The 19,300-nt window shown below is 64.6% G+C and overlaps 1 protein-coding gene across 6 annotated transcripts in view; it reads left to right on the top strand.

The window, feature by feature from the left end:
- The window catches only part of ADGRB2 (adhesion G protein-coupled receptor B2), a 28,911-nt gene extending 11,766 nt beyond the window's left edge, over nucleotides 1-17,145 (top strand). The window contains exons 3-31 of one of the 6 annotated variants that reach the window (XM_088178410.1): nucleotides 197-280; nucleotides 1,576-1,740; nucleotides 4,284-4,448; nucleotides 5,098-5,262; nucleotides 5,344-5,445; nucleotides 5,916-6,022; nucleotides 6,851-7,045; nucleotides 7,129-7,197; nucleotides 7,298-7,406; nucleotides 7,481-7,627; nucleotides 8,090-8,165; nucleotides 8,235-8,337; nucleotides 8,605-8,648; nucleotides 10,467-10,593; nucleotides 11,189-11,292; nucleotides 11,639-11,741; nucleotides 11,965-12,115; nucleotides 12,362-12,431; nucleotides 12,539-12,605; nucleotides 12,704-12,789; nucleotides 13,399-13,497; nucleotides 14,217-14,388; nucleotides 14,460-14,555; nucleotides 14,686-14,725; nucleotides 14,846-15,504; nucleotides 15,774-15,809; nucleotides 16,087-16,191; nucleotides 16,362-16,415; nucleotides 16,519-17,145. In XM_088178410.1, coding sequence (XP_088034536.1) covers nucleotides 197-280; nucleotides 1,576-1,740; nucleotides 4,284-4,448; nucleotides 5,098-5,262; nucleotides 5,344-5,445; nucleotides 5,916-6,022; nucleotides 6,851-7,045; nucleotides 7,129-7,197; nucleotides 7,298-7,406; nucleotides 7,481-7,627; nucleotides 8,090-8,165; nucleotides 8,235-8,337; nucleotides 8,605-8,648; nucleotides 10,467-10,593; nucleotides 11,189-11,292; nucleotides 11,639-11,741; nucleotides 11,965-12,115; nucleotides 12,362-12,431; nucleotides 12,539-12,605; nucleotides 12,704-12,789; nucleotides 13,399-13,497; nucleotides 14,217-14,388; nucleotides 14,460-14,555; nucleotides 14,686-14,725; nucleotides 14,846-15,504; nucleotides 15,774-15,809; nucleotides 16,087-16,191; nucleotides 16,362-16,415; nucleotides 16,519-16,707 — 3,689 coding nt within the window. In that variant the 3' untranslated portion in view covers nucleotides 16,708-17,145. The remainder of the gene's footprint in view (nucleotides 1-196; nucleotides 281-1,575; nucleotides 1,741-4,283; nucleotides 4,449-5,097; nucleotides 5,263-5,343; nucleotides 5,446-5,915; nucleotides 6,023-6,850; nucleotides 7,046-7,128; nucleotides 7,198-7,297; nucleotides 7,407-7,480; nucleotides 7,628-8,089; nucleotides 8,166-8,234; nucleotides 8,338-8,604; nucleotides 8,649-10,466; nucleotides 10,594-11,188; nucleotides 11,293-11,638; nucleotides 11,742-11,964; nucleotides 12,116-12,361; nucleotides 12,432-12,538; nucleotides 12,606-12,703; nucleotides 12,790-13,398; nucleotides 13,498-14,216; nucleotides 14,389-14,459; nucleotides 14,556-14,685; nucleotides 14,726-14,845; nucleotides 15,505-15,773; nucleotides 15,810-16,086; nucleotides 16,192-16,361; nucleotides 16,416-16,518) is intronic. The other 5 variants (XM_088178412.1, XM_088178415.1, XM_088178414.1 and 2 more) reach the window with 5 other exon arrangements.
- The last annotated feature ends 2,155 nt before the right edge of the window (nucleotides 17,146-19,300 follow it).

The following is a 19,300-nucleotide window of genomic DNA, read 5'->3' as shown; positions in this document are numbered from 1 at the left end:
GCTGGGAGTGCGCTCAGTGATGCTCATTCAGGTCTTGCTCTCAGGGGTGCCAGGGTGCTCAGCATCCTGTATCCCCCTGAAATGTCCTGCGCTGGCCTGTCCCCATCCCTGTCCCCATCTCTGCCCCATCCTTGTCCCCATCCCTGCCCCATCCCTGTCCCCTGCCCTCTCTCATTCGAGCATTTCTCTCTCCCAGGCAATGCGGTCGAGGAGAACCAGAAGGTGAAGACCCAGTGGCCGCGGTCAGCGGATGAACCCGGGGTCTACATGGCCCAGACAGGTACCAGGAACAGCCAGGGGGACATTGGTGACACCGGGCTCAGGGGTGACAGAGATAGAGTGACTCCCTTTAGCTTCCTGCCCACGCACTGGCTTAATTTGCTCCATTTATATATTTTTTCCTCTGCACTTTCCTCCGAGGGTTGTAAAGCAGAAAAAAAAAAAAGGAAAAAAAATCTATTAATTGTTTCGTTCAAATGTATTTATTTGGCAAATCCATCTGGGTAATTTGAGCTTGCTGCTCCCCCCCTCCCCAGCCTCCCTGATTTATGGGCAGAGGGCTTGGAGGCGAGTGGGAGATGGATGAGCCCCGGCTCTGCTCCGTGTGCCTGGCGTGCAGAATTCCACAATTCCCGGCCACGCTCGGCCGCTCACGGGGGTTCTGCCCCACTGAGAGCTCCCGGGTGACCCCAGCGGTGACCCTGTGTGACACAGAGCAACCCCAGCACGTTGTCACCGCCGCGGGTGACACGGAGCTCGCGTTCTGCCTGTCTCCAGGACGAACGTTCCCCTTTGGAGCCCTCCCCCATTTATCCCAGTTTAATTGAAACGGATGGGCTCTGCTGCTGGGCTGTCCAAGAGCCTCAGAGACATCATCAACCTTAATAAGAGCGGCTTGTTGGAAATGTCACCGTGTGACGGGGTGGGGACAGGGAGCTGTGCAGGGCTGGCTGTGCTGATCACCCCGTGCGTGCTGCCCGCTGCCCACCCTACCCACACTGCCCGTGCTGCCCACTGCCCACCCTGCTCATCCTGCCCGTGCTGCCCACTGCCCACCCTACCCACCCTGTCCACCCTGCCCGTGCTGCCCACTGCCACTGTCCACTGCCCACTGCCCGCTGCCCATTGTCCGTGCTGATCACCCTGTCTATGCTGCCCACTGTCCACTGCCCACCCTGCCCACCCTGCTCATCCTGCCCACCCTGCTCATCCTGCTCACCCTCACCACTGCCCACCCTTCCCACCCTGTCCATGCTGCCCGCTGCCCACCGTGCTCACCCTGCCCATGATTCCTGTGCTTCCCACTGCCCACCCTACTCATCCTTCCCACCCTGCCCACCCTGCCCGCCCTGCCTGCATTGCCAGCACCTCCCGGGATGGATCCTGCCCTTCACCCCAGCTGCAATCCCGTGCCCCAATCCCTTCTCCAGCTCTACCTGGTGCCACCCTCAATGCCACCCGTGTCACCCACACTCCATCCTCACCCCTTCTCTCACCGGTGCCACCGCCCACCTCCCTGCCCCCTTGGCGTGTCCCCTGTCCCCCGCGGGCTCTCAGGCTCGCTGTCTCCCTCAGGGGACCCCGCGGCGGAGGAGTGGTCGCAGTGGAGCGTGTGCTCCCTGACGTGCGGCCAGGGCTCCCAGGTGCGGACGCGCTCCTGCGTCTCCTCTCCGTACGGGACTCTGTGCAGCGGGCTGCTCCGAGAGACCCGCACCTGCAACAACACCGCCACCTGCCCAGGTACGGGGGACACCGGCGACACGGGGGACACCGGCGACACGGCGGGGCTGCTCTGCCGGCTCCCCGCAGGCGGGTGGGGACACACAGAATGCGTTGCTGGCGTGTCCCTGTGGCGTCCCCGGGGTGCTGTGGTGGATGAGAAGGGTGGCTTGGCATGGTTCTGGTGCCCACCCTGCGCCGGGATGCTCCGAGTGCTGTTGGCATCCCTCCATCCTCTTGGGAAGACACGAGGGAGGTGTCTGGAATGGGCGCCCCGCACCCTGTGCCCTGCCAGCGGGGCTGCCCCGGGGATTTGCCTCGGGAGCTTCTTGCCATCCTCTCCTGGCAAGCTCTGGGCTCTTCCTGGATGTCCTCGAGGTTTTGTGCTGGAGCCTGGGGCATTTGGAGCCTGGCATTCCCAGCGGTTCTGCTCGGTGCCTCGAGGCAGGTGGCAGGCAGGTGACAGGCGGGTGACAGGTGGGTGACAGGCGGGACGCCGAGGGTCGCCTGTCTGTCCGTGGTGCTGTCCGTGCGTCTCGTGTGGGAATCGGAGGGACCTCAGGGTGGCAGCCACACTGCCCTGTCCCAACCTGGGCTGTTTCAAGGGATTTTCACCTCTGGGACACGCAGTGTCCACCCCTCTCCCTACCGGGGGGTGCAGCCGTGTCCTGGCACCCCGAGGACATCGGAGCTCGAGGCGGAGCATCCTTTAGGACGGCCCTTGATCTTTTCCTGGGAGCGCTGAGCTCCCGTGGCTGTGAGGCTCAGACCGTGCTCGGTGCGCTGACACAGACTGGGGTGACCCGCGTGTGACTTTGGGGGGACGTGCGCCGCCAGTGCCGGGACCCCAAAAAGGGAGGCAGGGGGGCGGCAGCGACACCGCTGCCAGCTCAGGGATTTGGGACAATGAAAGGGCAGGCGGAGCTGGGAACTGTGCCCGGCTGAGCCCTGGGCAGGGCACGAGGGGTCTGCCATGGCAGGACCCCTCGGTGCCAGGAGGAAGAGGAGGAGGAGGAGGAGGCTGGAGCCCCTGGGCTGTGCTGTGTTGCAGTTCCCGGCGCGTGGGAGGAGTGGTCCCCGTGGAGCCTGTGCTCGGTGACCTGCGGGCGAGGGGCCAGGACCAGGACTCGGCTCTGCGTGGCCTCGCGGCGCGGAGGGAAGGCCTGCGAGGGCCCCGAGCTGCAGGCCAAGCCCTGCAATATCGCGATCTGCCCCGGTCAGTACCTCCCTCCCCTCCACGCTCCTTCTTCCCGCCGGGAATGACAGGAGACGGCGCCAGCCGAGCGCCAGGGCCGCGCTCGCGGTGCTGCCATGGATGGGTGGCACCGCCATGGGGAGCTGGGACACCCGGTGTGACACTGAGTGCACCATCCCGTCCTTGCTGGAAATCCAAAATCGGTGCCTTCGGTCGTGCCGGGGTCTCCAGACCCCAGCGTGGGCAGGGGTCCAGCCTGGGGACCACAGAGGAGGTGGCTCCTTCCCTCCCCGTCTGCTGTGTGTGGCACCGGGGTGGCACTGGGGGGTACAGGGAGGTGACAAAGGAGTCGGCTGCAGGGTCTGTCTGCGCACAGGTGGCAGTGCCACATCTGTCCCTTCTTCCTGTGCACCAGGAGTGGCCGTGGTGCTGGCTGTGGGGTTTCTGCGGTGACAGGCAGGGACGGTGTCGCCATGGGGACCCCACGTGTGACATGGGGCAGCTGGCAGGGAGTTCAGAGCAGGGGGCAGCGTGGGAGCTGCTCCTGCAGCAGCTCTGACAGGGACGTGGCACCCACGGCACAGCTTTGGCCATGGCAGTCCTGTGGAGAGGCTGCTGGAGCCTTGAGCTTGGCAGGGAATGATGCCAGGGATGCTGGATTTGGCCAGAAGTGATATTAGGGACTCTGGGTTTGGTTGGAAGTGATGTCAAGGATGTTTGGTTTGGTTTGGTTTGGTTGGAAGTGACACCAGGGATGATGGATTTGGTTGGAAGTGATGTCAGGGATGTTGGATTCAGCAGGACTGAGGCCAAGGATTCTGGATTTGGCCAGAAGTGGTACAGGGATTCTGGATTTGGTTAGAAGTGATGTCAGAGATGCTGGATTTGGCCAGAAGTGATATTAGGGATTCTGGGTTTAGTTGGAAGTGATGCCAGGGATGTTGGATTTGGACAGAACTGACACCAGGGATGTTGGATTTGGTTGGAAGTGATGTCAGGGATGCTGGATTCAGCAGGACTGAGGCCAAGGATTCTGGATTTGGACAGAAGTGACACCAGGGATGCTGGATTTGGTTGGAAGTGGTGCCGGAGATGCTGGATTTGGTTGAAAAGCAGTGCCAAGAATACCAGAAATACCAAGTCTGGTGCGAGCAACACTCAGGTCCCCACTCTGATCATGTCCCTCATGTCACAGCCACCGTGGGGGCCAGTCCCAGCGACAACCCAGTCCCACCCAGAACCAGCTGGCACATCCATAGTTTGGACCCGTTGCCCGGCGAGCCCGGCGCGGGTCAGGGCGAGCCGGGGGCAGCGCGGCCGAGCGGCCGCAGTGCAGTGGGAGCTGACTCCGCTCTCCTTGTCCCCGCAGTGGAAGGGCAGTGGCTGGAGTGGGGCGCCTGGAGCCGCTGCTCCGTCACCTGTGCCAACGGCACCCAGCAGCGGACGCGCAAGTGCAGCGTCTCGGCCCACGGCTGGGCCGAGTGCCGCGGTGCCCACGCCGACGCCCGGGACTGCTCCAACCCCACGTGTCCCAGTAAGGCCCCGCGCGCTTTGGGGGTTTTGGGGGAGAGGGGGAACGGCCACGGCACGCAGCGCAACCAGCGGTGTCACCGTGGTGACACCCGCGGTGCTGGCAGCCCCTTCTGCTGTGAGGGAGAAGGAGCTTGAGGGTGATGCCAGGGATCGCCGGGCACGGCTCAGCTGGAGGGTTGGCACTGTCATCGTGTTGGGTGGCGTTGGGGACCCGTCGGTGCCAGGTGGCTGCGGGTCTCGCCGTGCTTTGGGTGTAAAAGCATGGGGGACACCTCACGTGTGCACACGGGGCTGAGCGTGGGGGACACCGGGCACAGGATGGACCGCGGGGTCCTCATCCTGTCCTTCCATCCTGTCCTGTTCATCCCGTCCTTGGTGCCGCTCCTCGTTCTGTGGGAGAGGTCACGGCATCGTGAGGGAGGTGGTGGCTGTGCCATGGTGCCCATGGATGGTGGCAGGGAACGAGTGGCATCTGCACCAGGATGCCAGTCTGCTCTAAAGGAGATTTCGATCACCGATCCATGGATTTCACACCCCGCGGGATTTCGGCTCACAGCGCACGGGGGGGGCGGGAGGCGCCGGTGGTGCCCTGTCTCCATCCCCGCGGGTGTCACTGTCCACAGTGTCCCACAGTGTCCCCATCCCCACAGCAGACAGCAAGTGGGGTCCTTGGAACCACTGGAGCCTCTGCTCCAAGACCTGCGACACCGGCTGGCAGCGGCGCTTCCGCATGTGCGAGGGCACGGGCATGCAGGGCTACCCCTGCGAGGGCAGCGGCGAGGAGGTGAAGACCTGCAACGAGAAGAAGTGCCCAGGTAAGGGGTACCCCTCACCCCAGAGCCCCTCACCCCACATCTGGGCACTGCTGATCCCTCCTTTCCTCCTCCCCCTCCCAGCTTACCACGAGATGTGCAAGGACGAGTACGTGATGCTGATGACCTGGAAGAAAACGGCTGCCGGGGAGATCATCTACAACAAATGTCCCCCCAACGCCACAGGTGACTCCAGGTGTCCCCAGGGGGTGGGGGGTGGTATCAGGGTCGAGCCACCCCAAAACCCCGGGGGCAGTGGGTGGCATGAGGGGGACAAGTGGCCCAAACCCCTCTGACCTGGAGATGAGTAGGGTGGGTGGCATTGGGATCGAGCCACCCCAAATCCCCAGGGGCAGAGGGTGGTATTGAGGTCAAACACCCCAAATCCCCAGGGGCAGAGGGTGACATTGGGATCGAGCCACCCCAAATCCCCAGGGGCAGAGGGTGACATTGGGATCGAGCCACCCTAAATCCCCCAGGAGCAGAGAGCGACATTGGGGTCAATCCACCTGGAGCAGGGCAGGGGGTGGTGGGTCACATTGGGGTCAAACACCCCTAAATCCCCTCGCCCTGGAGCTGCACAGGGGGCTGTGGGTGGCATCAGCACGCCAGGAAGGGATTGCAGTGCCAGCCCCAATCCCCAATCTCTGTCACAGGGACTGCCAGCCGCCGGTGCCTGCTGAGTCCCCATGGGGTCGCCTATTGGGGTGTGCCCAGCTTTGCCCGCTGCGTGTCCCACGAGTACAGATACTTGCATCTCTCAGTAGGTGCCCGCTCTGGCACGGCCCCTCCTGTCCCCTGTCCCTGTCCCCGGGGCTCTGTCCCATCCCTGGCACCCCAAGAGCCACCTCACCTCTCTGCCATGGGGAAACTGAGGCAGGGCTCGCTGGGTGGGCTGGGAAAGGGGATCCCGTCCATGGGAAATGGTTTTTGGGATGGGAGGGTTCCTTCAGATCCCCATGGAATCCCCTGTGGGGTGGGAATAGGGATCCCATCCTACAGCTGGAGGGGGGTTCTGGTTGGAGTTGTGTTCCTGTGTGTTTGGGAAAAGGGTTTTGGGATGAGGACGATGCCCCCTGACCCCCATGGATGCCCCCAGACCTCCGTGACCACCCACAGACCTCTGTGGGCTTGGGGTAATGTCCCAGAGCTGGAGTGTTTGAGTTGTGATTGGGAAAAAGCAGTTAGGATGAGGAGGATGCCCCTGGACCACCCTGGATGTCCCCAAACCCCTGTGAATGTCCCCAGACCATTCTGCATGTCCCCAAACTCTTGTGAATGGCCCCAGACCACCCTGGCTATCCCCAAACCTGTATGAATGCCCCCAGACCCCATATATGTCCCCAAACCTCTGTGAATGTCCCCAGATCACCCTGGATGTCCCCAAACCCCTGTAAATGTCCCCAGATCACCCTGGTTGTCCCCAGACCACCCTGCATGTCCCCAAACCCCTCTGGACTCCCTCCACCCTCACATCCCGCCGCTGCCTTAATTACCACAATTAACTCTGCCCTGTCCCCCCCCCGGGGCTTTGGGGACAATAAGGGACACTCAGCACAGAGTGACACCGCTGTCCCCACCCCTGTGCCAGCTGCGGGAACACCTGGCCAAGGGCCAGCGGGTGCTGGCAGGGGAGGGCATGTCCCAGGTGGTGCGGAGCCTGCTGGAGCTCATGGCCCGCAAGACTTACTACAGCGGGGACCTGCTCTTCTCCGTGGACATCCTGCGCAATGTCACCGACACCTTCAAGAGGGCCACCTACATCCCGTCCTCCGAGGACGTGCAGGTAGCGCCCAGGGGGGACAGCCACCCGGGGGAGGTGGCGGTCGCTCGGTCTGTCCCCAGCCCCGCTGAGCCCCGTCCCCGCAGCGCTTCTTCCAGGTGGTGAGCTACATGGTGGACGCGGAGAACCGCGACAAGTGGGAGGATGCGCAGCAGGTGAGTGGAGCACGTGGGTGGTGGCAGTCGGGGATGTCCCCACCAATGTGGTGTCCCCAGCGAGGTGACACGTCCCCCGTGGTGGTTCCACCTCCCGCAGGTCTCTCCCGGCTCCGTGCACCTGATGAAGGTGGTGGAGGATTTCATCCACCTGGTGGGGAACGCGCTGAAGGCTTTCCAGAGCTCCCTCATCGTCACTGACAACCTGGGTGAGCTGCGGAGCGGGGTGGACACATGAGGGGACAACACAGGAGCGGGAGGTGACACCAGTGTCCCCTGACAGTGACCAGCATCCAGCGGGAGCCCGTGAGCGCCGTGTCCAGCGACATCAACTTCCCCATGAAGGGGCGGCGGGGGATGAAGGACTGGGCCCGCAGCTCCGAGGACAAACTCTTCATCCCCAGGGAGGTGCTGAGCCTCGCCTCGGCCGGTGAGCAGCAGCGCCCAGCTGTGCGCACAGCTGGCGGGGAGCACATCTGGAGGGGTGCGTGTGCCTGTGCGAGTGTCCCTGGAGCACCTGGGTGTGCGGGGCTGCACATCTGGAGGTGCTGCTGCACATCTGGGAGTGGGCGGGTGTGAACGAGCATGTGTGAGCCTGAACTGTGCACAGGTGTGCATGTGTGAGTGCACACCTGGATGTGCACACGTGTGTGAGCTCGTGTGTGAGCCTGCACATCTGGGAGTGCCCGGGGGTGTGCACATCTGGAGGCGTCGCATGCCTGCGCGCACGGGCGTGCACATCTGGTGCAGATGTGGGCTCGCACCTGGCTCCCATTCACACACACACGTGAGCGGCACCCCGGGGCGTGTCCAGGTGACACATCTGGGCGCACATCTGGCCGCCCCATTTGTCCCCTCCCGCGTGTCACCGAGCCCGTGGCTCTCCCCGCAGAAGCCGAGGAGTCGTCGCACTTCGTCATCGGGGCGGTGCTGTACCGCACGCTGGGGCTCATCCTGCCCCCGCCCAGGTGAGTGGCACCGCCCGCGGTGTCCCCTGCTGTCCCCCGGCCTGTCACAGCCCGTGTCCCTTCCCGCAGGAGCCCCCTGGCTGTCACCTCCAAGGTGCTGACGGTGACAGTGCGCCCGCCCACCCGGCCCGCGGAGCCGCTCGTGCTGGTGGAGCTGTCCCACATCATCAACGTGAGTGTCCCCTCCCCTGGCATCGGGAATGTCCCTTCCAATGTCACCAGTGTGTGTGTCCCCTCCCCTGGCATCGGGAATGTCCCTTCTCATGCCACCAGTGTGTGTCCTTCTCCCATGTCACTGTGAATGTCCCTTCCCACATCACGATGAATGTCCCCCTTCTCATGTCACCAATGTGTCCCTTCCCATGTCACCAGTGTGAGCGTCCCTCTCCCATGTCACCGTGAATGTCCCCACATCACCAACCTGTCCCCGTGTCCGCAGGGCACGTCCCACCCGCAGTGTGTCACCTGGGACTACGCGAGGACGTGAGTGAGGGGACACGGGGACACGGGGACGGAGGGACACGGGGACGAGGGGACATGGGGGCACAGGGATACGGGGACACGGGAACATTGTGGTGACAGGGCGGGGCTGGCAGTGCTGGAGGGGCTGCTGGAGGGAACGGGGATGGGAACAGGAAAGGGGGAACTGGGATGGGAGCAGGGACAGGGAATAGGGATGAGAAGGGGGATTGGAGCAGGGATGAGAAGAGGAATGGGAATAGGGATGAGGGAACAGGGATGGGAACAGGGATTGATTGGGGCAGGGGTGGGAGTAGGGGTGGGAGAAGAGATGGGAGAACAGGAATGGGGAGCAGGGATGGGAACCGGGATGGAAAGAAGGCTGGGAGAAGGGATGGGAGCAGGGATTGGAGCAGGGATAGGGGAACAGAGATGAGAGCAGGGATGGGAACAGGGAAGGGAACAAGGATGGGAGAGCAGGGATGGGAATAGAGATGGGAAGCAGTGACAGCGGAGCAAGGATGGCAGCAGGGATGGGAACAGGGATGGGAGAGCTGGGATGAGGGATGGGAGAGCTGGGATGAGGTCCAGGAACGAGCAGCCGGGACCATCCCTTCCCTTACCCCAGCCCCACCGGCACGGGTGATTTGAGCTCCCGCGGGATCGATGAGGCCCCGGAGCCGCGGGGCTGCCCGCGCCAGGCTGCCAGATGTGATTTGTTAGTGCTGGCAGGAATGAGGGAAAGTAGGGCAGGAAGGGGGGCGGGCAGCGCTGCGGGCTGGGCGAGGGCACTGCCAGCCCCCCTGCCCAGGTAGCCGCGGGTGCGCCGCAATTCGGGGTCACTGGTTCCAGTTCATCCCCCAAACTGGAGGGGAGGAGCTGGCTGTGATGAGCGGGTCTCAGGCCGGCACCGGGGACTGTCCCCAGCTGTCCCACAGACACAGTTTCCCGGTTTTCCTGGCGTGCTGGGAGTTGTGGCGGCTCTCCCTGGGCATGGCAGGGATTCCCCGCTCTCTGATGCCTCACCGGGGGTGTCCCCATGGCAGGAGGGGTCCCCATGGTGGAGACGTCCCTTCAATGGGAAGGATCCCCATAAATGGAGGGGTCCCCATGAAAGGAGGGGTTCCCATGGCGGACAGATCCTTCTAACAGGAGAGGCCCCCATGACAAAAGGATCCCCATTACAGAAGGGTCCCCAAGGGTAGAAGGAGTCCCCATGAAAGGAGGGGTTCCCATGATGGAGAAATCCCTTTAAGGGGAAGGGTCCCCAAAGGAGGTGGGTCCCCATAAAAGGAGGGGTCGCCATAAAAGGAGGGGTCCCATGGTGGAGGAATCCCTTTAACGGGAAGGGTCCCCATAAAAGGAGGGGTCCCCATAAAATGAGAGGTTCCCATGGTGGGGAGATCCTTTCCGGCAGGGGTTAGAAAGGATCCTTTTCCCCATGACAGAGGGGTCCCTATAGCAGAGGGGTCCCCAAAATGAGGGATCCCCATGGAGAGAGGGAATCATCACCCCCTGGGAGGGGACACCGGTGCCAGGGAGCTGTTGGGGCTGTCCCCGCCTGTCCTGGCACTGCCCCCGCCCCTCTCCGCGGTGTTTCCTCCCCCGCCAAACCCCCAAACCTGTATGGGATGACTAAACCCGCAGCCTTTCCCCTCCCAGCAGGATCATCCCGGAGCAGGGACAGCTTCACCCCCTCCTCCCCGAGCTCGGGGCTGGTCCCCTGGCAGTGCCCCCTACCCTGGGCAGGGCCAGGAAGGGGTTAACAGCGGAGAGGCGCGAGGAGCTGCGCGTGTTTGATCATTTCAAATTGCTCTCCCTCGCTCTCTGCCCATTAATCAGGGATGCTGGCTTGGGAAACTGGGACACGGAGAGCTGCCAAACCCTGGAGACCCTCCCGGCGCACACCAAATGCCAGTGCCGCCAGCTCGCCACCTTCGCCGTCCTCGCCCAGCTGCCCAAAGACCTGGTAGGGGACAGGCTGGGGACAGCCACGAGCGGGCTGGGGACACGGGGTGTGGGTATGGGGTGACCCCCGGGCTGAGCGGGGAGGGGGGTCCCGAGGGATGGGCACGGACGGGGTGGGCACTGGAGGGTGGGGGCGTCCAGCACCGGCCAGGGGAAGGGTCCCAGCACCCCCAGAACCTCCAACCCCCCCCAGAACTCCCCCAACACCCCCCCAGCACCTTCCAGAACCACCCAACACCCCCAGCAACACCCAGCACTCCCCCAGCACCCCTCAGCATCCTTAGAATCTCCCCAGTACCCCCCAGAACTCCCCAGCACCCCCAGAACCCCCAGCAGGGTGGGTCTGTGTGGGCAGGGGCTGCCAAGGTCCCCAGAGCCCAGTCCTGCGTGCCAGGAGGGGAGGGGGCAGCCCTGCCCCCCCCGCCCAACTGCTTTCCCCATGCTGGCATGGGGTCCCCAAGAAGGTGCCACCACTGTCACCGACCCCCCTGTGGCACCCGGGGGTCCCCAGTGAGGGGGTGGAGGGGGCAGGGGGCTGGCAGGGAGCAGTGGGGGGGGGGTTGGGCTCAGCCAGTCCCCTCCCGGTGTCCCCCCAGGCCATGGACCCCTCGGGGACACCGTCGGTGCCACTGATGATCGGCTGTGCCGTGTCCTGCATGGCCCTGCTGACCCTGCTGGTGATCTACGCGGCCTTCTGGAGGTGACCCGAGGGCACTTGGGCACCTGGGAACACCTGGAGGGCACCTGGGGGGCACCTGGGGCCGTGTGGGGAGGAGGTGACAAAGGGGGACACGGCACTGGGGAAGGCTCGGCAGCGTTGGGGTAAATGGGAATGGAAAATCTGAGTGGGAGAAAATGCCTGTGCTGGCCCAGGACAGCAAGGGACAGGGAACAAGGAAAAGGGACAGGGAGGGGGAAAAGGGACAGGGACAGGGAAAAGGGGCAGGAACAGGGACAGGGACAAGGAAAAAGGGCAGGGACAGGCACAGGGACAAGGACAAGGGACAGGGACAGTGGCCCCCGGCCCCACGCCGCTCCTGCCGCAGGTTCATCAAGTCAGAGCGCTCCATCATCCTGCTCAACTTCTGTGTCTCCATCCTGGCTTCCAACATCCTCATCCTCGTGGGCCAGTCCCAGATGCTCAGCAAGGTGGGTGCCACCACCCTGCCACCACCCTCGGTGGGGTCCCAGGCCACTCGCCTCGTCCCCTGCTGGCTCCCAGCAGCAGATTGGATTTGGATTAACTCGATCCCGGGATTAAATCCCCCGCTCGCCGGTGCCTTTGACACAAACCTCGCCGTGGGCGTGGGGGTTTAACCACTGCGGTGCCAGGCACGTGTCCCTCTGATGTCGCCGTGTCCCAACCCTGCAGGGCGTGTGCACCATGACCGCCGCCTTCCTCCACTTCTTCTTCCTCTCGTCCTTCTGCTGGGTGCTGACCGAGGCCTGGCAGTCGTACCTGGCGGTGATCGGCCGGATCCGGACACGCCTGGTCAGGAAGCGCTTCCTGTGCTTGGGATGGGGTAAGATCCCAGCGTGGGTGGGTGGGGGGCACCCCTGGCCCGTCCCTGTTACCCCCCAGGCTCATCAGAGGGGAAACTGAGGCACGGTGCAGGAAAGCAGACCCAGGTGTCTCGGATGGGACACCCTCAGGTCACGGGGAGCTGTCACAGAGGACCCCCATGGCTGTCCCCACCCTTGGGGCTGGCACGGGAAGGGGGACAATGTCACCTTCCTCCAGCTCCTCCAGCCTCGTGTCCCCTCTGCAGGGTTGCCAGCCCTCGTGGTCGCCGTCTCCGTTGGCTTCACGCGGACCAAAGGCTACGGGACAGCGAGCTAGTACGTGGGGACAGGGGACAGGGGACACGGGGGCTGCTGCGGGCTGGTCGGGAGCAGGGGATGGCGACAGGGCTGTCCCCTGACGTGTCACCCACGGTCCCCTGCAGCTGCTGGCTCTCTCTGGAGGGCGGTTTGCTCTACGCCTTCGTGGGACCCGCTGCTGTCATCGTGCTGGTGAGCTGTCCCCCAAAACTCACCCGAGGGGGGCTGGTGGCAGCTGCTGCCGCGGGCAGGGGGGTCCGTGCCAGCCTTGAGCCCACCCCGTCCCGCAGGTGAACATGCTGGTGGGCATCATCGTCTTCAACAAGCTCATGTCCCGCGACGGCATTTCAGATAAGTCCAAAAAGCAGCGAGCTGGGTAAGTGCCCTGCGCCCCGCGGTTGGGGGGGGGTCCCTGGGGCTGCCCCCCGCCCCCCGCCCCCTGCCCGGGGGTCTGGGCATGGGGGGGTGTCCCGGCAGCGCGATGAGGGTGGCGCAGATTTCACCGCATCAGCGGGGGGGCCAAGCCCGGGGGTGAGCGCTCCCCCATTTTGTTGGGGGGGGGGTCGCTGGAGGGGCAGAATTTGGGGGGGGCAGCCACCCCCCCGCTCCTTCCCTCGGGGAAGGGGGGTCCGAAGGCCGCATCCCCCCCCCCCCCCCCCACTCCGTGCCCGCCCCCTCCCCTGCCGCTTGGCCACCCCCCCCGTCGCCATTAACAGCTGCCGCCCCCGACTAACCCGGCGCTTTCTCTCTCTCTCTTTCTCTCTCTTTCTTCTCCTCCTCCCATTTGCTTTTTGCCTGTGTCCGTCCACCCATCTGTCCATCCATCTGTCCATCCCCTCCCCGCCGTCCTGCCTTGCTCCCCCTCACCCCTTTCCCCTGTGCCTGCATCCCCCCCTTCCCCCCCCCCCCAATTTCCCCTCCTCCTCCCCCCCCGTCCTGGCCCGGTCCTGGCCGCGGGGGCGCCGGGGGGGCGGTGGGCTCGTAGCTCCGAGCCCCCCCCGTGCGGCAGCCTGCTGCTGAAATGCACCAAGTGCGGCGTGGTGTCCAGCGCGGCCATGACCTCCGCCACCGCCAGCAGTGCCATGTTAGTGCCCGTCCCGAGACCCCCGCGCCCCCCGCCCCGAGCACAGCCCGGGGGGGGGGGGGGGGCTCTGGGTGTCTCCTCGAGGGGGTTTGGGGTCGGGTTGGGGGTCCCCGAGGGGAAGGAAGGAAGGAAGGATGGAAGGGTGATGCTGTGTGCTCGGGGCGGGGTGTCCCATCACGTCTGCATGGCATGGCTTCCCATGGCAGGTCACCTCATTGCTGGGGTTGGGGGGGCTCTTCTGGCCTTTGGGGGGGCTCGGGGGTGTCCCCGGGATTCTCTTCCCGGCGTGTGAGGCTGCCGAAATCCTCGCTCACGGAGGTTTAGTCACAACAGAGGCAGCCCCAAAATTCACTGCTAAAAAATAGAAAAAAAAAGAGGAAAAAAACCAAAATCCGCTCTCTGCTGTTCTGGTGGTGGTGGCCCCGCGTCCCCCTCCCCAGCACCCTGTGGCTGTGTGGGGACAGGGACACACCTTGTGGGGGGGGGACTGAAGCCTACAGGTGCCCCCTCAACCCTCAATTCCCAGCCAGCACTGGCTTGGGGACACCGAGGAAGAGGGGACAGCTGGGTGACACAGCCCCGGCCATGCTTGTGGGGCGCGGGGCGAGGCTCGGGGGGGCTGCTGCAGGGGGCGGGGGGCGGTGCTGGTTGGGGGGGGGCTATCCCGGGGCACCCCCACACCCCACGGGCTCACCCCGGCCCCTCTCTCCCTGCGCCAGGGCATCGCTGTGGAGCTCCTGCGTGGTCCTGCCTCTGCTGGCGCTGACCTGGATGTCGGCCGTGCTCGCCATGACCGACCGGCGCTCCATCCTCTTCCAGGTCCTTTTCGCCGTCTTCAACTCCGTCCAGGGCTTCGTCATCATCACCGTGCACGGCTTCCTGCGCCGAGAGGTGGGGAGGCGCCGGAGGGGCGCCGGGGACCAGCCCTGGCCGCGGGGCCGTGACCGGCTCTGTCCCCGCAGGTCCAGGACGTGGTCAAGTGTCAGATGGGGGGGTGCAGGAGCGAGGAGAATGAAAACTCGCCCGACTCCTGCAAGAACGGGCAGGTGCAGATCCTGGTGAGTGGGTCCCCCCCTGGAGACCCCGCCCGCTGCCCGTGCCGGCCATGCTGCTTCATTTCCCCGTCTCTCTCCTTCTCTTTCTCTCCTCTCTCTTCTCGCTCTCTCCCCTCTTTCTGGATTTTTATAGACAGATTTTGAAAAGGACGTTGACCTGGCGTGTCAGACAGGTGAGTTCTCCTCTGTTGTCACCGTGCCACACCTGCGAGGGACAGGCAGCACCAACCGGGGGGTCCCCTCTGTGCCCCCCACCCTCAGGGCTGGCTCTGACCCCCCCTCCCTGCCCACAGTGCTGTTCAAAGAGGTGAACACCTGCAACCCCGCCACCATCACGGGCACCTTGTCCCGCATCTCCCTGGACGGGGACGAAGACCCCAAGCTCAACACGACCTCGGAGGGCGGCCTGGGCTTCTCCAGCCTGCCAGGGAACATCCCCCCGACCAGCATCCTGGTGCAGGTGCCCAAAATGACGCCCAACGTTGTGGCGGGTCTGACGGAGCTGGGCGAGCCTCCGGCGCAGCAGCTCAGCTTGGAGGCGCCGGGTCCCGTTTACCTGTGCACGGAGAGCAGCCTGAGGCCGCTGGAATACGGCTGGATCCGGGCCCCCGAGCCCCCCCGCGAGAGCGATTACATGATGCTGCCCCGCCGCACCGGCAGCCTCAAGCCCTTCCCCCGGGACGAGGGCACGCTCGGTGCCGGTGCAGAGGAGGCGGTGCCCGGCGGGACGGGGCGCCCGGCGGCAGAAGGGGATGCCTATCCCGGTTTTGTGGCCGTGGATCACGTCAATGTGAACCTGAACCAGCCCTACGCCACGGTGAAGGCTCCCTACGGCCTCCAGTTCAAGCAGCATCCCACGGTGAGGCAGATCCTGGCCTCGGAGCTGTCGGAGCGCAGCCGCACCATGCCCCGCACCGTGCCCGGCTCTGCCATGAAAGTGGGGTCCCTGGAGGTGAGCGGGGGGCTGGTGCTGTGTGTGGGGGTGGGAGGTGTGTGCCAGGACACGCGTGCACGTGTAGGGTTGCATGGATTCCTCCCCCCCCGTGCCATCCCCCTTGGCCATCCCTCCTTTGGGGGGATGAGCTCCGTGTCCCCCAGCTGGGCATGGATTGGGGCTGGCATGAGCCCCTAAAGCCTGATTCGCCCTCATCCCGGACCTGCAAAGACTTTTCCCTTTTCTTCTCCGTCTCCTCCCCCTGCTCCTGCCTGTCCCCCTGCCAGAGGAAGAGGTTGCGGTACTCTGACCTGGACTTCGAGGTAAGTCCTGCCATGGAGGTGACACCGGTGCCATCGTGGGGGACTGATCCAGTTTGTCCCCACTCCCTTTACCCCTCCGGCAGCTCTGAGGGGTTTAGACCAGGCAGTAACAAACATTGGCTCTGGATTAAAACACCGATGACGAGCGTGGAGTGGGCTCTGCTGCTCGTCCGGGATGGCCCAGGAAGGCAGGGACGGGGACAGGGACAGGGACAGTGACAATGCCGAGGGACAGCGGGCAGCGCCGGTGGCCACAGGCTCTGCTCTGCCCCCGCAGAAGGTGATGCACACACGGAAACGCCACTCCGAGCTCTACCACGAGCTCAACCAGAAATTCCACACGCTGGACCGGTACCGGGCTCCGTCCACCGGCTCCTCCAAGGTGAGGTCCTGGAGGTCCCATCCTGCCCTGCTCTGAACCCTTTACCTCCTCCTGCATGGACTGTGGCACCCCGAGGAGACTGGGGACACCTCGGGGAGGCTGGGGACACCCTGGCGAGATTGGGGACACCCAGGGGCGCGCCGGGGCTGAGCGCTGGGGTTTTTCCGCAGCGAGAAAAGCGGTGGAGCGTCTCGTCGGGCGGCGGGGACAAAAGCACGGGCAACGTAAGTTCCTTGAGATCCTCCTGGGGGTTGTGCCATCCCATCCTGGAAGGGCTGGAGGTGGCTGTGGGACAGAGCCAGGTCACAGCTGCCCCTCACCCCGCAGGATGTCCCCGAGGAGCAGCGGCCGAAGGCTCCGGCCGCGCCGCCCAAGCCATGGAGCACATTCAAGGCGATGACACTGGGCTCGCTGCCCAGCGCCCAGCGGGACCGGCTGGAGCTGTGCCGGGCAGACTGGGACAGCCCCTGTGCGGGCCTGGACGCGGCCGATGGCGACTTCCAGACGGAGGTGTGAGCCCCGCGCCCATCGCCGCCGCCTCCGCCCCGTGCGCGGCCCCCGGAGCCGCCGCGCTGGGTTTGCTCCGTGCTCCGGGGCAGCCGGGGTGAGGTGGGGAGGGGGTCCCTGCCTGGCCGGAGCCGTTTTACCCCCCGGCAGAGCCGCCTCCCATCGTCCTCATGCGGTTCCTCCTCCTGCCACCCCCCCGGGCGCGGGTGTGGAGGGGACCCGCGCCATCCCCCCCTCCCCAAAACGCTCACCCACGCTCACGCCTGCACCCTCCCCGGGGCAGGACCGGCCGTCGAGGCCCTCAAACCTTTGTTCTTTTCTACCGGGATGTTTCTTCACGCCGTGCACCGTGTGCACGCGAGCGGCCGCCCCCCGGGACTTTCCCCCGCCCTCTCCCCCCCAAAAACCCCGGGACCCCCGCGGCCGCCCCCTCCCAGCCCTCCCCACCGTCCCCACCCCACGGGGCAGGTGCTGTCGTTGTTGGAAATAAAATTTCACTCTCTGTGGTGCCGTGGGGCCGCGGCCGCCGCCTCGTGCTTCGCCTGGGGGTGGCTGTCACCCAGTGGGGACCCCCCCCCGGCTCTGTCTACCCAAAAAAATCCCCCCCGAGCAGGGCTGATCCTGCAGCCACGCTCTGCAAATGAGCATCTGATCACCGCAGCCGGGAGCAGTAATTATATATTAATTAATCTGTGAGGAAATTAGGAAGTTCAGAGGCCACCCAGCTCCAGGTGGGCTGCCCGGCACTGCCGGAGCATCCTGGAATCCGGAGCTGGGGCAGCAGGAGCAGCAGCTGCGGGTGGGAATGCCCGGAGCAGGAGCTGTGTCGCGACAGAGGTGCTGGAGGAGAGGACATCTCAGCTTGGCGGCTCTCAGCACATCTGGGATGAGAGATTTTGATCCGTGGTGTGGATCACGGCACCAAAACCTCCTGCTGTGAGTGATCACGGCACCAAAACCTCGTGCTGTGAGTGCCATGGCTGTGCCATGCTGGGAGCAGATCCCGCTCACGGCTGCTCCTTCCCTCTGGGAAAAGCCCCCCGAGCTTCCCGAGGGCTTCCCTTGGACAGGACAGGCCTGGAAAGAGCAAAGGACACTGCCCAGTTTGGATTGGTGGCCACTGCCCAGTTCGGGTTGGTGGTCACTGCCCAGTTTGGACCACGGGACAGGACAGGAGATGCTGCTCCTAGCCCCACAGTGCCTGTGCTGGGACACGGGGACAGGATGTGACCCTTGGGGTGGGGGAGCCTGTCCCCAGCCCCCAGGGGATGGCAGTACCAATGTGACCTCCCAGTTCATCCCAGCAGCGCCCAGTTCGGGTTTGGGGTGCAGGAAGAAGCCATTTGGGGGTTCCAATGTGGTGATGGGAGTGAAGGGGGGGGGGGAGGAGCCAAATTATTCCACTGCCACCTCCTAAGGGGGATCCAGCTGCCCGGGGAGGGGGCTGGAACGGGCACGAGGATTTTGGCTGCCCATGCGAGGGGTCAGGACCGTGGGTGACAGGTCCTGGCACTGCCAGGGGCTCACCCGTGGCTCCCAGCCCCATGGAGGGTGTGGGTCAGGGGCACCATCCCCTCCTTGGGGTGTCCCTAATTCTGCTGGTAAAGGCAGCCACATCCTCCGGCTCTGGTTTCTGCCACGCACTGGGATCCCCCCGCCCCCTGCTCTGGGGGATCCGGGGCCTGCTCCAGCTCCCCTCCTCTCCTTCCCAGCCAAACACAGCCGCGAGAGGCAGCGTCAGGGTTTCCTGGGGCATCTGTTGGCAATTAGCAGCTTTTATTACTCATGGAGACGCCAGATGGGGCGAGGGAACGGAGCCCGGGAGAGAGGCACAGGCTCGTGGTGTGTCCCAGCAAAAGGGGACAAGGGACAGCCCCGAATCTCGCGGGATGGGGGGTACAGGGTGGCTCAGAGCAGATCCCAGAGTTCCGGAGTCATTTTCCATCTGCAGCTCCCAGGCTGTGTCCCCCCCCACCCTCCCCGTGCCAAAAATGTGCGGTTTAGGGGGGAGGAAATGATGGAGAAGCGGCTCTGAGGCTGCGCGGCCGCGGGGGGGGGGACGGGAGAGCTTCGCCCGAAGAATTGGGAAAGAAATTTCACCCAAAAGAGGCAAAAGTGCTGCTCTAGCACCGCGCATACAAACGGCCCGACGAAGCTGGAAAGAATTCCTGCAGGCGCTTTCCTTCCTGAGTGGAATTAGGCGGGGAGGGGCGGGGGGTGGAAATTGTGCAGAAATTAATGCTGAGCCGCTGAAATCCTCGCCGCAGGAATTCCCTCCTGCGCTTTGGCCAGGCCGGCAGCTGCCTCTGAGCCAACGCGGTCCCGGACGGCGTCATCCCAACCCTCATTCCCTGGATTTGGGGAACTTTTTGGGGGTGCTGAGCTCGGTGGGAGAAGTGAGGAGCCTCAGGGTAACAAAACCGCCGCGGTGACTCTTCGGGCTGGGAGGCAAAATTATCTCCAGCCCGAAAATTGTCGGGCTCTGCTCCGGCTCGTGTTTTTTGGCAGGCGGCGCGGCAGTTTCTTGGAAGCACAGCGTGCCTCTGCTTTTTTTCCATGCTGGGATGGTGGGCAGGGGCTCCAGGATCCTGCTTTCCATCCC

Source organism: Sturnus vulgaris, chromosome 24, assembly GCF_052056855.1.
Source record: "Sturnus vulgaris isolate bStuVul1 chromosome 24, bStuVul1.hap1, whole genome shotgun sequence".
NCBI lineage: Eukaryota > Metazoa > Chordata > Aves > Passeriformes > Sturnidae > Sturnus > Sturnus vulgaris.
This window is presented reverse-complemented; position numbering and strand designations above follow the sequence as displayed.